This window comes from Artibeus jamaicensis, unplaced genomic scaffold (genome assembly GCF_021234435.1).
Source record: "Artibeus jamaicensis isolate MK-2021 breed Jamaican fruit bat unplaced genomic scaffold, CSHL_Jam_final contig_2259, whole genome shotgun sequence".
Classification (NCBI taxonomy): Eukaryota; Metazoa; Chordata; class Mammalia; order Chiroptera; family Phyllostomidae; genus Artibeus; species Artibeus jamaicensis.
This window is the reverse complement of record NW_026521468.1, coordinates 7995645-8010347: the sequence shown is the minus strand read 5'-3', so window position 1 is coordinate 8010347 and position 14703 is coordinate 7995645. Positions and strand designations below refer to the sequence as shown.

The window sequence follows — 14703 nt, the reverse complement described above, 5'->3', positions numbered from 1 at the left end:
TGTATCCTGAGGCTCCCCACTGTGCACCGTGGACTTTTCTCCGTGGTTCAGCGGACTCGAAGCACAGCATTTTCAGTGGCTGCACAGGAACCAACCAAGTGGCCGTCCTCTAGTTTGTCTAACCCTTAGTTTTGGACACTTGTTTCTGGTCTTCCATTTTTATAAGAAAAGGTAAGAACGTTCCTGGGACTAAACGGCTCACCCACACCTGCAGTCGCGTCCTGGGGACAGGGTCACCGGCTTAGATCTTATGAGGTACCCCGCCCGCCCTGCCAGTGGCTCCTGGAAGCTCCATGCTGGTTCACACACTGCTGGTGTGGGGGGAGCTCCGGACTTTTGTAAACCCAGTTTTGCCACCCGGATAGGTAAAGACAGCATTTAAATTTGTGCACATTTTGCTGATTTATTATGCATCTCAGCAATCTTACAAAGGTTTTCTGGATGTCTGTACAATTCCATTCACAGCTGGTTTGTAACATTCACCCACTTTTTAAAGTTGGGGGATTTTCTGATTGAGTCCTAAGAATATTTGTTAACCCTTAATCATATTGTTTCTGGATTCCCTCCAAACCTGTCACTTTCCTTTTTTAGGTACTGAAGTTTGAAGCAGTATCATTCTCTCCATGGAAATTCCTGTTTTCATTATTACTCTTGTAACGGTCATTTAAACAGCGACCTAACTTTCTTTGAGAGAAACCCAGGGTCGGATACAGAAGGTGCTCCAGGAGAACTGGAGGGCTTTGTCGAGTTCCCAGAGGCTCTGTGTTGAGGGGCCTGGGCCGGGGGCTGCGGTGCAGCCGCCTCATCACGCACCAGCCCGCCTCCGACCGTGTTCCGACCCACAGAGCTGTGTCTGCGGCTGTGCGTGCTGCCTGCGCGCCAGTACTTACCATCAGTTCCTCCACGTTGGACACCTTCATGGTCAAGAGCAGGAAGTCCTGCAGGTAGCAGCGGAGCAGCTGCTGCCGCTCTTCCCCAGGGAGCCGCGCCAGGAAGCAGCCCAGCGGCGTCTGCCGGAAGATCTCCAGCAGCTTCTCGGATGCCCCTGCGGGGGAGACCACAGAGCATCTCGGGTGAGGACGCAAACCCCGTCCCGGGCTCAGGGCCGCTGCTCCCTAGACACTCCCAGCGGGTCAGGGGCTGCGGGCCGGCAGCCGGGGGCAGCAGGCGTCTTGGTTCTGAGATCACGCCTAGACTGTGGATGGTTTCCAGGGAAACGACAGACACAGAGGCAGAGTGGGCATTAAGTTCCAGTGACAAACGGCCTCAGTAGCCCCACAGGGACGAGGCGCCCTGAGACAGAGTGAGTACACGTCCAGCAAGTCAGGCCGAGCTTCAGGGACCCTGGGGCCCGGGGGCCCGGGCTGCTCTCCAGGGGTGGGCCTTGAGCTGTCGGCAGGGTGTGGCCCCGAAATCAAGCAGTACTCTCTCCTCGGGCAGAGGCTGCTTCTGCTTTGCTCAGAATGAGTGGCAGAAACTGACTTAGAAAAACAAGCTCATCTTCAGGTCCCTGACCTGGATTTTATTTTCCTTTATTTTTTATCCTCACTGAGGACTTGCTTACTCGTCCTAAAGAGAGGGGAAGGGAGACTGAGACACGTTGAGGGGAGAAACATCACTCGGCTGCCTCTCCTATGCACCCCACCAGGGACCAGGCCCACAACTCAGGCCTGTGACCTGACTGGGAATCACACCAGTGACCTTTCGGTTCACAACACAAGGCTCCAACCACCGAACCACCTGGCCAGGGCGGTCCTGCATTTTTGAAGGTGGCTGGAAGCCAACTCTGAAAAGATCATTTCACTCCAAAGCAGTCTGTCCCCAAAGTGCTGTGTGAATACTGATTTCCGTGGAAGGCTGACGGCCAGACTTCCATGCTGGGGACAACAGTGCCCTGAGGGGCCATGGGGCTCAGGAGGGACACAGACAGGCAGCTCGGACGATGGCGCTCTGCTCTCGTCATGGGCAGTGGTTGAGAAAGGACCAGGCGAGGACACCCCAAGTCCCATGTCACTGTGGCCCAGGAGCTCCAGGAGGGGAACGCCCACCTGGGACAGGGCCCCGCCCAGGGCCCCTCGCTGTGTCCGGGGCGCACCTGCGGGTTCGGAGACGTACTGAGCCTGGACGCCCAGCTCGTCCACGTAGTCCTTGATCCTCCAGCTGAATGGGAAGCTGTTGCAGTTGTCCCCGGAGAGCTGCATGTGGCTCAGCACCAGGATGTGGGACGTCTCCCTTCTGAACGTACCACGGGGCAAGGGGGAGAGAGGATGTGGCTGGGGGGGCGTCACTTGGAACAGGACAGGGGTCCTCTGAAGCCCAGCCATCACAGTCCTCAAGACCAGGTGCTTCCGAGGCCTCGAGGACAGCCCCTGGGCTCAGGTTCCTGTGCGGGAGGGACCCCAACGACCTGCGCCACCCACTCTGCATACTGAACAGATGTGGGCCGCGATATTGGGGGCCCAGACTGCACTGGGCCTGTGCAGACAGAACTTGACTCCCCAAGGAGTCTGCCTTCTAATCGGCCGTCCTCTCCTCCCTGTGAGTCCACCGCTGACCCCGAATTCCACTTACCCTACCTTGTTTATTAACCTCACACTCCGGAGTCAAAGCCCCCAAATCCCACAGGAACTTTTGGGGAAGCCAGCTGAGCCTGCGTGGTGCAGAAGCCGCCTGGGGAGTGGCTGGGGAGGCCCCCCAAGGAGAGAGGACTGGGAAGCACCCCAAACGAGCAGCTGTGCGGTGCGGCTTCCGAGGGAAGGCCGAGGTGACATGCTCAGCGGGGCTTGCAGATGAGCCCAGGACAGATTTCTCAGAACGTCATTCAACTCCCAGAGTGCCACTTCAGTGCGACTCTGGAGTCAGCCTGGGTCATCAGACACTGGGGAGGGCGCACTCCGGTCAGGGCTGTCCCCCCACCACAGAAAGGAAGCCTGCACTTCACCTGGTAGCACTCGCCACGAGAGGAATGTTCAGCAGCTTCAGGTCACTGAAAATGAACATCCAAAGGTCTCTCGTCCACGACGGTGCATCGGGCGCGGCCAGGAGCTCCAGGTTGCCGTCTCTGTCCATGATGGAGATCATGCTGGCCAGGAGGGGGGTCACGGCACCCTGGACCCGCTTCCAGAGGGTGTGCCTGCAGCGAGAGACAGGCGGCCCCAGCCCTGGGTCAGAGTGGCCGCAGCGGGAAGGTGCACAGTGAGCCCGGTCAGGGCACCTCCCTGCTGGTCCGGCCCACTGGACCTGGGCGCTGAGCTGTGTGCTCCGTCACTTCTGTTAACTACAGGACCCTGTTTTCACAATGACGTGGGCACAGAGTAAACCATAACCCTAGGGAATCAACACCGGGGAGAAAAATGCAGGCTCGATTTCAAAAGAAGAAAATGCCTACTTGAGTTTTTGTGTTTATAGCGCACAGGGGCCCAGAGAGAATTCGGAACCGTCTGCCGAGGAAACTGAGCATGACAATGACCACAGAGACCACTCGACTGAAGGGGGACACGCAAACCACAGAAAGGGCGGAGGTCGCAGAGCTGGCAGGTCAACGCTGGCTGCAGGGACAGGCTGGGAAGACCCTGGGCTCTGGGCGCTGGGCCAGCCCGAGCGTCAGGACTCCCAGGATCTAGACCGTCTAACCCCGAGGGGGCAGAGGACTTCAGTCCAAAACACACAGAGGGTGAAGACCTTGTCCCCGAGGCTGTGGTCATGGAACGGCGGGCTCCGGAGGGCTGCCTGACACCTGACGCAGGTGAGCTAAATGCACGCAGTTCTGACCCACCCCCAACTGCAGGTGAGACGGGCCAGTCCCACACCGACAGCAAGCAGCAGGGCGGTGAAAGGGGCGACGCCCAGCCCTCCCGACACCCGGCCAACCCGGCAGCTGAGGAACGAAGGCAGTGTGTGCAAGGGGCACAGAGGTGAGGCTCCGTCCGAAAGGAGTCTGAAACGGAGGACCCGGCACAGCCCTCAGTGCGCCCCGGGGAGATGGAAACCCTTCCAGCTCATCTCTTACAGAATTCCTGGCTCAGAAAGCACAACTGGGGAAGGAATCAGGGATGACTGGAGAAGAAGAGACACAGAAAAACCCCTACAGCCAAACACCGCATCGATAAGCTCCCACATGCCATCCCCTTGGGTGACACCCCGGCCGCTCCCACCGATGCGCCTGGAGCCAAGTCCCACAGAGTCGGGAGGGCTGGGCCCAGGGGGGCCCACGGGTGCGCAGACTCTCCACTCACAGAGGAGGGAGCTGAGGGCCGCAGTGAGGAATACGGGCTGAGACCACCCTGCCGGGGGGGGGGTCCCTTCCCCGGGATCCGGACCAGCCCCCGCCCCCAGTCCTGGGCCACACAGGTTGGCGTGGGCTCATCCCAAGCAAAGGAGTTTATGGAAACAGGATCACGGGCAGTAAGTGACTTCCCCGGGATCCTGTTTTGTTGTTATCAAACAGCTTCAAGCAGCAGGTCTGGGAAGGCAGTTTCTCTTCCCTCCCTACACGTCACCTGCTTAACACAGTAACCGAAACATCGTCTATTTCTACAGCTTGTGACAGGCTGGGGGAAGGTCGCCTCCTCCGAGAGCAGGTTTAAACACACGCAGAAGTAGACAGAGGAGTCAGCACAACCCCACACGCCACCACCCGGACCATCTTGTACTTATTTCTTGGGGAAAAGAAGACGGCTCCGCATCACTCGGAGAGAGCGCAACCGGCCCCTGCCCCCGGCGGGGAAAGGACGTGTGCCTGCTGCCTCGGTCGGTACCTGAACGTGCCCGCCTCCTGGAGGGCGTCGGGGTTGGAGGCCTCCTCCTGCACCCACTGCTCCCTGGCGAACGCGAAGGTCTCCTGCCTCCGTAAGAGGTCGTGGAGGCGCCGCTTGACCTCCCGGGAGAAAGCGGCTGCAACACAGCACAGGGCACGCGCGTTGGCCTCGTGCAGGAGCCCTGCCACCGGGAGGGCCATGGCCTTTCGCGAGGACGGGGGCTCCAGGTCCCGGGCAGCCCCAGAGGCGCGGGGACCCCGGGGACCTCACCTTTCTGCGCGTCGTCCTCGCTGAGGAGGCCGAGGAGGACCTCCACGCGCCTCACGTTGCGCTGACTGCGCTCGCTCGGGTCCTGCAGCAGACCCACGGCGCTCTGCACGCAGCTGCGCAGCAGGTGGCCGGTGTCCAGGGCCGGTGTCTGTCACGGGCACAAGCGAGCTTCCATCAGCCACTCCTGCGAGGCGGAGGCCCGGCTGGAGCCGGGTCCCGCGGCCGCATGAGGGGCAGCAGCTGGGCAAAGTCCATGTGCCTGGCTCCCTGAGGACCTGCGGCAATGTGGTCCCGAGTTCCCAGGACTCCGCCGGCAGACCCCGTCCCGGTGGCTCGGCTGCACTCAAGCCACCCTCTGCATCCCCTCCTTGGTCTCCCGGGCAAGTGTGGAGCTCCTGGGGGCGCCCAGCAGCCCCCGGAGGGCTCCTGGAATGGGAGGACTGCACTCACGTGGCTGCTCTGGGGCCCAGAATGGTCCGTCTCCATGTCTGTGTCTGTGCCGATCTGAGCTGTGGAGCCCGGTTCGTGGGTCTCCACTTCCATCTCTTCCTCATGGCCATCTCTGGCCCCGTGTCCCACCTCAACTGCAATAGAAGTCACACTGTTGGGCAACAGCCCAGAAGACAGCTGGGGTGCTGGTGCTGGGCCACCGAGCTGGGTGCTGGCCTGTAGCCGCTCCCTGGCTCCTGGCTGCAGCAGCGTCCCCAAGGACAGCCCCGGGCAGGCAGATCAGTGTCCAGTCCGCCCTCGGGCCCTCCGGTGGGAACCCCTCACTTCTGTCCTGCCTCTGAGGGTCCACGCAGAGACGGAGGGGACACGTGCCACAGGCTCGCACTTCTGCCATCTGGGCACCCCCTGAGCGGCTTCTTCCGGTGCGGACCCAGCCCCTGCCTGGCCTTGGAAAGCAGCGGGGGGCTCTCAGGACTCGCCTGAGCTGCTGCTGAGGCACCGGGGCGAGGACCTGGGCGCCGGGGGCACGACGGCCCTGCTCTCACAGCCTGCAGCACCCCGTCACCGCCAGGCTGCCGCGCCTGCCGTCCCATGTCCCCAAAGGCTTTCCCCGGAGACGTACGCTCCGATCCGTCGTCCGGATCAAACAGCTGGCTGATGGTCACGTCCTGCAGCTTTGTCACGTCCGACACCATGACTGTGGACCTCCGGAGGTCGTCGATGTGCACAGTCCGCCACAGCCCTGTGAGGAGCGAAGCCGCGGGTCTGCACATGTCCTTTCCAGTCCGCTCATCGGGCGCAGCAGGGACACAGCGCACGCCCTGGGGCTCCACACACTGCTGCCCTGTGAACTCCTGGTCGACACGCACAGCCCGCCGCCCACGCTGCATCTCAGCAACCTGGGCGGGGCGACCCGTGTGCCCCTGAAATAACCGACTTGGGAAGGCGGCCCGGACGAGGGCAGCCCGACTGTCACACACTGGGGTTCTACTTGCTGCCATGGTCACAGCAGGGCTGTGGGATGTCGCACGGGTCCCTCCCCCATCTATGGAAGTACTAGAGTGAACAGGATGTGCCTGTTCCTGGAACTCCAACTTCCTTACCCAATACACATTCGGAGAGCCATTCCTGACAGGTGGGGAAGAGAAGGAAAGGTTAAGGTAGCACCCCCACCCCGAAACAGGAGTGAAGGGCTGGCAAGTCGTGAATAGCTTCCCTTGTGCAATAAAAGGTGAGGGACCAGACAGGCTACGTAAGTGTTTATGTCCAAGTCGATAAAGGAAATGCCACGTGTTAGAGCAGCAAGTCCTAAGATGAGAGTTTTTTGCAGTAATCAGCGGTAAACAAATCTAAGTGCATCCGAAACGGATGTTGCTGAGGTTAACATCAGTATCCTGAGTGCAGTCTGGGCACCCTGGGACCAGCTGGCCGTTCCTCGAATGCCACGGACGCAACCACGTCCGTCAATCACTGTCCTACCTCCATGGGACCCCACGTAGGACCTGCCGCTCTCCATCCGGGACAGTTTGGTGATGAAGTAGACGAAGGTGCAGTGCTGATGCCCCTGGTGCTTGCTGATCTCGTTCATCGCAGAAAACCTGTTTCAAACCAGCCAGATCGAGGCAGGTCAGGGCGAAGGCAGAGCCAGCGAGCACCACCGCGGTGGTGCCGGGGCTGGAGGATGTCCTGGGCATGGTCCGCCTCGGGCCCACTCCCACCCTGCCCCCGGGTCCCTCTGCTTGCCTCATCGACCAGAAACCCTAACCTGGGCTCCCTGCTGGGATCCCCGAACCCTGCCAAGCGCAGGACTAGCAGAAGCTTCCATCTCAGGGGCCAGGGTGCCGTAGACAGACAACCACACCATGAACCCTGGCCTCCAGTGTGTAAAAAGGTCCAGAGGTCACTTCAAGTGACAGGGGACTCAGTTCTGAGAGTACCATACCTCCTACAGACACTACAAGTAAATCAAATTGTTGGACTTAAAACTGACCGTTACCCAAAGTCTGCCCCCCTCTTCCACAAGGATGTTCTCTTAGAGCCCACTGAGTTCTGGCGCTGGGACCCCGCAGCTCCCAGTTTGTGTGGCCACGGGCCCCTCCTCTTCCCCTTCCCTTCCCTCAGGGTCTCTCGTCCACGGCTGGGAAAACGAGGAGGGAGGGTTGTTTGTGTCTTTATTCTGTTTATTGGAGGCTGTGCTGTTTTCTGGGGAGGAGTCCTTTAGGACCCCTGGGTGAATCTGGGGTTCCCCGTGGTTTCCGAGAGGAAGCACCCGAACGCACTTGGCGGAGGCGATGAGCTGAGCGCTGCGCACGCCGTCCTCGAAGTCTGTTTGAATGATGAGGATCTTCCGCGGAGCGGCGTTAGTCACGCACTTTCTGAGAAATGAGAGATCAGGCAAGTGAGCTCCCCGCCGTGAAAACGGGGTGACGATGCCCCCACCCCCAAAGCAACGGGAACTGCCCGGTGAGTGGGCGACCTGGCGGCGCAAGATGACACCCCAGTAAGTGCTTCCTCTGCAAGATCCATTTTAGCAGAGGTGCGCTGCCCGGAAGGGTTTCAGAGACGGCGACTGTCCTTGGAGTCGGGGACCCTCGCGGTCACCAGCCAATGCTGGGGACACCGCTGTGGCCGCCACAGCCAGGCGGCCAGGGCTGGGAGGAAGCACAGAGGGAGGGAGGTGGGGGCCTCACCGGACTTCTCTGAGGAAGGCGTGCTCGGTGTCGAACTGCTGCAGCGACAGGACCGTGGGCGTCAGAGCCCTGCCGGTGACTTCCGCTGCCAGAACCTCACTGTCGTGGCCGGTCAGCAGTCGGGAGAAAGTGGTGATCTGCAAGGCCAGGGAGGGCGCACTGTCTCCACCCGTCCCGAAAACCCGAGGGCACTCGGCAAGGTGCGGGGGGGCCCACGCTGGTGGAACAGGGTGCGACCCTGGGGCTCCTGAACCGAGGCGGCGCAGGGGAAACACCCAGCCAAAAGGCCTTGGGGAGAATGTGTTCCGTCCCTAAGACGGGGTTCCCCTTCCCGGACTCCAGGGCCTCTTCCCGCTTTGCTCCCCGAAGAGAGATTCCGTGGGGCTCGGCACGGATGAAATGCTGTGTCTCCCTGCTGGCCTCGCCTCCTACTTGCAGGGGAATCAGCCCACGAGGAAGGTCCCCCCCTTCCTAGGCTGTCCACGCGCCTCCTCTGCCCCAGCGCACCGCTTGGTGTGACCGGGACGCCCCACACGGGCAGGCTGACCTCGGGCCGACGCACCCTGCCTCCGGGCCCGGCTCACCGCTGAACTCCGATGCCCGTGCCAGACTGCGGGGCAGACGGATGGCCCCCCAGGCATCAGAGGGGCACCCAATGGGGTCTGCCCAGCCCAAACTGCTGCCCTTTCTCTGTTGTGACTCACCAAACCTGTGCCTGTGCCAGGAAGAAACCGGGGGTCTCCCTCCCACGGAGCCAGTCATCTGCGCTTACCCACCCCTGCTCTGCAGTCCCACCTGACTGTCGTGGGCTTCGAGGGCTCGCAGCAGCCCCCGCCCTGCACCAGTGCATCTGTTCTGTGACAGTCTCTCGCCTACTCCCCCATCTCAACGCACATTTTCCCACCACGCCCCTCCGTAGGGCAGAGATGGAGCGTCTCAGGGGCGTGGACGAGGCGGCCCAGGGAGTCTGTCCTGCGGCCCCCCAGCCTGCCTCTAGGCATTCACGGCCTTGGACCCTGAGCTCTGCCAACGACCGCCTCCTGGTCTCGCACAGGCTATGCTGCTTCCCGCCTGCCGCGCCAGCAAGGCCTTCTGCCTGTGCCAGCTTCCCCGGACGGACCTCAGAATCCATTCGTTTGGAGCCAGCTCTTGTAGAAGGGGCCACCTGACCTCACGGCCTGCCCTGTGCTGCCCGTCTTTGCCTGGGGGTAGCACCGTGCAACGCCATCGACGGCATGGCTTCGTGAACCTGTCTTCCCCCCTTGCCCAGGGTGCCAACCGAGGCCCGGAACCGGCTGATGCGCTTCCAGGTCCCTAGTGCACAGGCGCAGCTCGCAGACGCGGTGCTTCCCGGCACGGCCCGTGTGGGGCACAGTGGGACTTCGGCACCAGGCTCCGCACACAAACAGGCGCTCACGCCTGGGTAAAACGGGCCCCACATAAACGAGTGGGTCTCTCCGTGCTCAGGAAGCCGGAGTCTCGACACACCCCGCTCTGCTTCCTAGACACTGACTGGGAGCGAACCTGGAGTTTCCGACCCCAGGGACCAAGGGCTCTGAGGGGAGGGCACGTGGGACAATCACCTCGGTGAAGACGGCGTGGCACTCTGGCATCGGCTGGCGCAGGTGAGCCTGCAAGAAGTCTGCGAAGGAGTCGTGTTGCTGCCGGTAGTAGTACTCCTGGGACAGGGACTTCGCCGCGAACAGGCCCAGGGAGGTAGTGCTGAGCCGGACCACGGCGTCGGGCGTGGCGCAGTCCAGCAGCACCAACTTGGCGTCCTCCAGCACCTTCCGGTAATGCTCGTGGGTCACAGCCCGGTGACCCAGCCTCTCTATGACCTGGAGCACCACAGAGGCACAGGTGTCTGAGTGGTAGCCCATGAAGACATCTGAAGGGCTGTACCTGTGGGTGGCTCCCACCGATGTTGCCGGGACACGGACAAAGAGGTCCACCCAGGCCTTAAGCTCCCCCACGATGTCCCTCTGCCACGTCTCCAGCACGGTGTTGATGTCCAGGTAATGCTTCTCCAGCCGGTTAATGAGGGGGATGGGGAAGTGGTTGTAGACGACATCTTTCTCCTCGATGACTATCAAGCGGAAGTCTGGGTGGACCCGGCATTTGACGCGATGGGTCCCCAGGCCGAGGTCCACATACTTCTGGCCCCCGAGGTGGACGTAGTACTGGTTGAGGGCGTCGTACAGGCTCTCGTACAGGTTCTGCAGGTTGAGCAGCACCACCATCCTGCCAGTCTCCATGCAGACCTTCACCCGGTTGACGTTTCTGCAGATCTGCGTGTACTCCTGGTCCCTGGGGAAGCTGGAGCCGAAGATGATCTCTGGCTGCCGGTCCTGGCGGAAGAGCGCCCGCTGCAGGATCTGCAGGGCTACGTAGTTCCTGGTCAGCAGGAGCAGGTAGCGGGCCTCCGAGTCCTCCGGGTCCCTGCCCCGCGCCCGCATGGGGTCTCCATACACGTTCTGCTCGACCAGCTGCATGGTGCTGACCTCCTCGGAGAGCCGGGCCTCGGGCAAGCTGGCTGCGAAGATGTCCAGAGCACGGATGCCGTCTTTGCCGCTGAAGTTCCGCAAGACGGCCTGGGCGATGTCTTGTGGGGAAGGCTTCTTGTTGGAAGCTTTTGTGCTGGCAAAGACCATTTTGATGAGGCTGTAGTAGTCCCGGAGCCCGAAGAACTCCTTGCCCTGGAGCTGGCACACTCTCTCGTAGGCCTTGGCGAAGGGCGCGAAGTAGCCTTTGATCCTCTCCTGCACCAGGGAATCGGAAGAGCAGATCCCCTTGGCGCTTTCTATGAGCTCTTTCGTGTTGGGGCTGCCACGCGAGACAAAAATGCCCCGGTTCATCTTGGCAGGGTCCAGGGCCCAGTTGGAAATGCCAATGAAACCCACTTTCTTGTGGGGGGCAGGGTCGTCTTCGATGCAGCCGTCTTCCAACAGCGGATGCAGAGCCTTGAGGGGCATTTTGGGCGAGTCCTCGGCCAGGCCCACCTCGTCGAGCACCACCACGGAGACGTACTGCCGCAGGTCCTTGTCCTGCTGGAAGCGGGCGCACTGCCGGAAGGTGCCAATGATGCCCTGGGGGGTGGAGTGCGGGCTGCACTGGAAGGACACCAGGTGGACCTGCTTCAGGTTCCGGAAGAGGTCCGAGTGGGCGGCCTGGCCTTGCATGGCGTCCGCCACGATGGTCTTGGCGAGGGATTTGGAGCTGCCGGGCTTGCCCACCAGGAAGAGGGGGATCCTGAGCTCTATGCAGACGACCATCATGAAGACATTCTCTTTCAGAGCCAGGTTCTTGGCGATGGTTTTCCGCAGAGGCACGCCCTCGAGAAAGAGGTCCTGCACCCGCGTTATCGTGTCCAGCACGGCCTTGCCGTCGTTGTACGGCTGCGGAAGGCACCGGCAGATGGCTTTCCGATACGACTCCTGCCTCTCCAGAGAGGCGTGGTAGCACACGCCGACGGCCAGCACCAGCGCCCAGAGGACAGGGTCTTCCTCGAAGTCCCCGTGGGAGTGATGGGCGTGGCCGGCGGCGCCCCGCTGGGCCAGCAGCATCCCGCTGCGCTCGTGGAACCACCGGAAGACCCTGACGCAGCGCTCCACGTCCCGGAGGCTGACGAAGCTGCACTCGTCACTTTGCTTCCTCATGAAGTGCTGGGAAGCGGACAGCACATCGGTGATCACACACATCTCATCGTCGCTGACCACGGTGGTGTCCACCAGCCTCTGGACGATCTGCTGGATGTACAGCCTCTCAGTGGCATCGTTCAGCTGCCCGAAGTCCCACACGAGGGGAGTCAGGCTTGGCGGCAGAGCGTGCACCCGGTACACCAGCTGCCTCAGCGGCGTGCAGCCCAGCCGGTCCGCCGTCTCCTCGGCCCTCACCCGATAGCCCAGGCCGGCGGCCTCCAAGCGGGAGATCATCTCCGGGGAGTGCTTCCGGTAAGGGTTGCATGCCGCGATGATGTGCAAGCCAGAGCCTTCCGCCAGCCGCCGGCCGCCCACCGTGTGGTCGCACAGGACCTCCTTGATGCAGCTGACGGCTTCCGTCGTGTTGGCCTCATCGAAGAACAACACGGTGTCCAGCTGATGCTCCTGCTTGTTGACGAGGGCGAGGCTCTCCGCCTCCTGGACTCTGGCGTAGATCATGTCTGCTGTGGTCCCTCCGTGGACCTTGACCAACTTCACAGTGTCGGCGTGAGCACAGCCACGCCGCAGGTCGCTGAGGAACCTGATGAGCCTGGTTTTCCCACAGCCGGTCTCTCCCATGATGATGACGGGGATCCCGCACCGGAAGCGCATCTCGATGGCGAGAATCTTCAGCATGTTGTCCGTTGTGAGTTCGTACGTGTCGTCAGGGTCGACAGGCCACTGGATCCCTAACGCCATGCAGAGTCGCTCAAGTTTCTCGTGTCTGGGCAGCTGGTCAAAGTTGACATTGAAGGGCACCCTCTGGAGCAGCAGTCCCTGGTACAAGTCCATCGTCATGACGTCTTTCTTGATCACCCTCTTACTCACGGGATCGATGGCATCAACCATGCCTTCCGGGTTGGGCTGCAGATGGAAGCCTATGAAGGTCATGGACGTGTGGTCGCCGTTGAAGAACACGTATGGGTGGGGCTCCGACTCCCACCTCCTCCGCAGAGAGAAAGGGGCTATGTCTTCTTCCTGGACTCCGTCCATGGCGACCATGTGCTTCCCTGGGCTTTGGTCGGATGTGTGAAGTGTGGGTGTGGCGAAGTCTCGCGCCATGAAAATCATGAAGGTGACCACAAAGTTCTTGAAGCCCCGCAGCGTGTCCCCGACGATGCTGGGATTGCAGAAGACAGAGGCCTCACAGTCTTTGAGCTGGTAGTTCAGGAACCGCGCGAAGTTCCAGAGCTCGGACCAGGACGGGTTGACCACCCCACAGTAGATGAGGAGGTGCTGGATACACTCCCCGGGGGTGCCTTCGACCCGGCCTCCTTGGTACCGGAACGCATCGAGGTCTTGTTTCTGGTGGAACCGCTTTAGATACTGGAATGGTCTTTGGAAGGTCTCGCTGCGGAACTCTTCCTGATCCATCCCTGGCTCTCCGCAGCTCCGCTGGGGGTGGAGCTCCAGGCCTATCACTTCTTTGGGAGGCCTGCAGGTGACTTTGGGGAAGATATCAAGAAAGCTGAACTGGGGGGCACGTGTCCTCTGGAAAGGAGAGAGATGAACGAAACGGTTAGGAACACACTTCCTTTAAAGGTGCCTTTGGGTTTGAACCCTCCACACCATCTAGAAGGGGCAGGCTTTGTGGAAAACCACTCGTCACAAAGCAGTTTCTGCAGCCTGCTGTCTGCACGGGGGCTGCACCTTTGCCTGCTCGGGCCTGTTGGGAGTATCTGACCCCAAACCTCCCCACTGTGCGTGCGTGAGCGCAACACTCCCTTCTGTTAGGAAATGCGCATGACGGAAGTCTCCTTCCCCTCCCGGCGCATCGGGAAAGATGGTCCTTCCCAGTGGATGAATTCCCGCACCCAGAGGCACAGCCGGCCTTGACCTCAGGCACAGAGCATCAATGTGAGTCAAACGAGCTCAGGATGCTGCTAATTGATGAAACTGTCTTTATTCCAGGCATTTAAATAAATAGGTTTGAAGACTGATTTTTCTTTGCGAAGACCACCCTGCTGCTTTGCTGAGGCAGAAGTGGGGGCGCCAAAAGGGTTTGAGGGACCCCACCCCACCGTGACAGGACAGGGCCCGGGGCTGCACACCTGTTTGGAAGGCCTCTGAGGTGGCACCGAGTGCCGTTCCAGGATTTCGATGACGTACAAATGGCGCGGGTTCCGAAGCCACATTTTCCCATTTATATCCGTTAAGTGCTGCAGGATCAGGAGTTTGAAAAGAAATGCCCATATTCCAGTCTCCACCTAAAAACAGAATCACAGTCACGTGGGTCTGTAGGTACTTACTCAGAAGAACAGGTCGCCCACCCCAAGGACCTTCCTATCCTGGTCTTGGACATGATAAGACTGAGTACCAATACGGGACCGAGAAATTCCTTCTGCTGGGGAGGGGGCGGGACAGGACGTAGCAGGAGCGACTCATGCGCCGAAGCCGGCTTGTGGCAACCCCGGGGACACTCACCGAGGAGGTCACGTCGAAGTGGAACATCATGGGTCTCGTCTGGTACTGGGCGCTCAGGAAAGGCAGCAGGGAGCCCAGGACCTGGTGCTCGCCCACCTGACGGTCCACCAACCGGACAACTTTGAGAGGCACATTTCTACTGCTAAATGTCCTCTGCAGAGTTTCGTGCAGCCTCTTCACGTAGAGAGACTTGCCTGTAATGTTGAAGTAGGGAAAGGGGCTGTCAGGGCCGGACGGAACCATGGATAAAAGGATCCAGCACGAAACAGCCAAGTCACTTCTTTCCGTGCAGAATTCAAAGCAATGCAACACCACGCAGGATTAAAGAGCCCTCGCACTCCCTGGCTGTCCCCTGCTCATGGCGTGCACCGCTTCCCTGGGACAAGTGACACAATGCCAGCGTGCTGCGGGGGG

General features: G+C 60.8%; 1 protein-coding gene across 1 annotated transcript in view; it reads right to left on the bottom strand.

The window, feature by feature from the left end:
• RNF213 (ring finger protein 213) overlaps positions 1–14703 on the bottom strand; it is an 88376-nt gene that overhangs the window by 24604 nt on the left and 49069 nt on the right. The window contains exons 28-40 of the mRNA XM_053660806.1: positions 14290–14483; positions 13917–14072; positions 9751–13356; positions 8168–8304; positions 7757–7852; positions 6957–7075; positions 6100–6219; positions 5478–5611; positions 5028–5175; positions 4758–4893; positions 2942–3133; positions 2096–2235; positions 891–1045 (exon numbers count right to left, since the gene is read on the bottom strand). Coding sequence (XP_053516781.1) covers positions 891–1045; positions 2096–2235; positions 2942–3133; positions 4758–4893; positions 5028–5175; positions 5478–5611; positions 6100–6219; positions 6957–7075; positions 7757–7852; positions 8168–8304; positions 9751–13356; positions 13917–14072; positions 14290–14483 — 5333 coding nt within the window. The remainder of the gene's footprint in view (positions 1–890; positions 1046–2095; positions 2236–2941; positions 3134–4757; positions 4894–5027; positions 5176–5477; positions 5612–6099; positions 6220–6956; positions 7076–7756; positions 7853–8167; positions 8305–9750; positions 13357–13916; positions 14073–14289; positions 14484–14703) is intronic.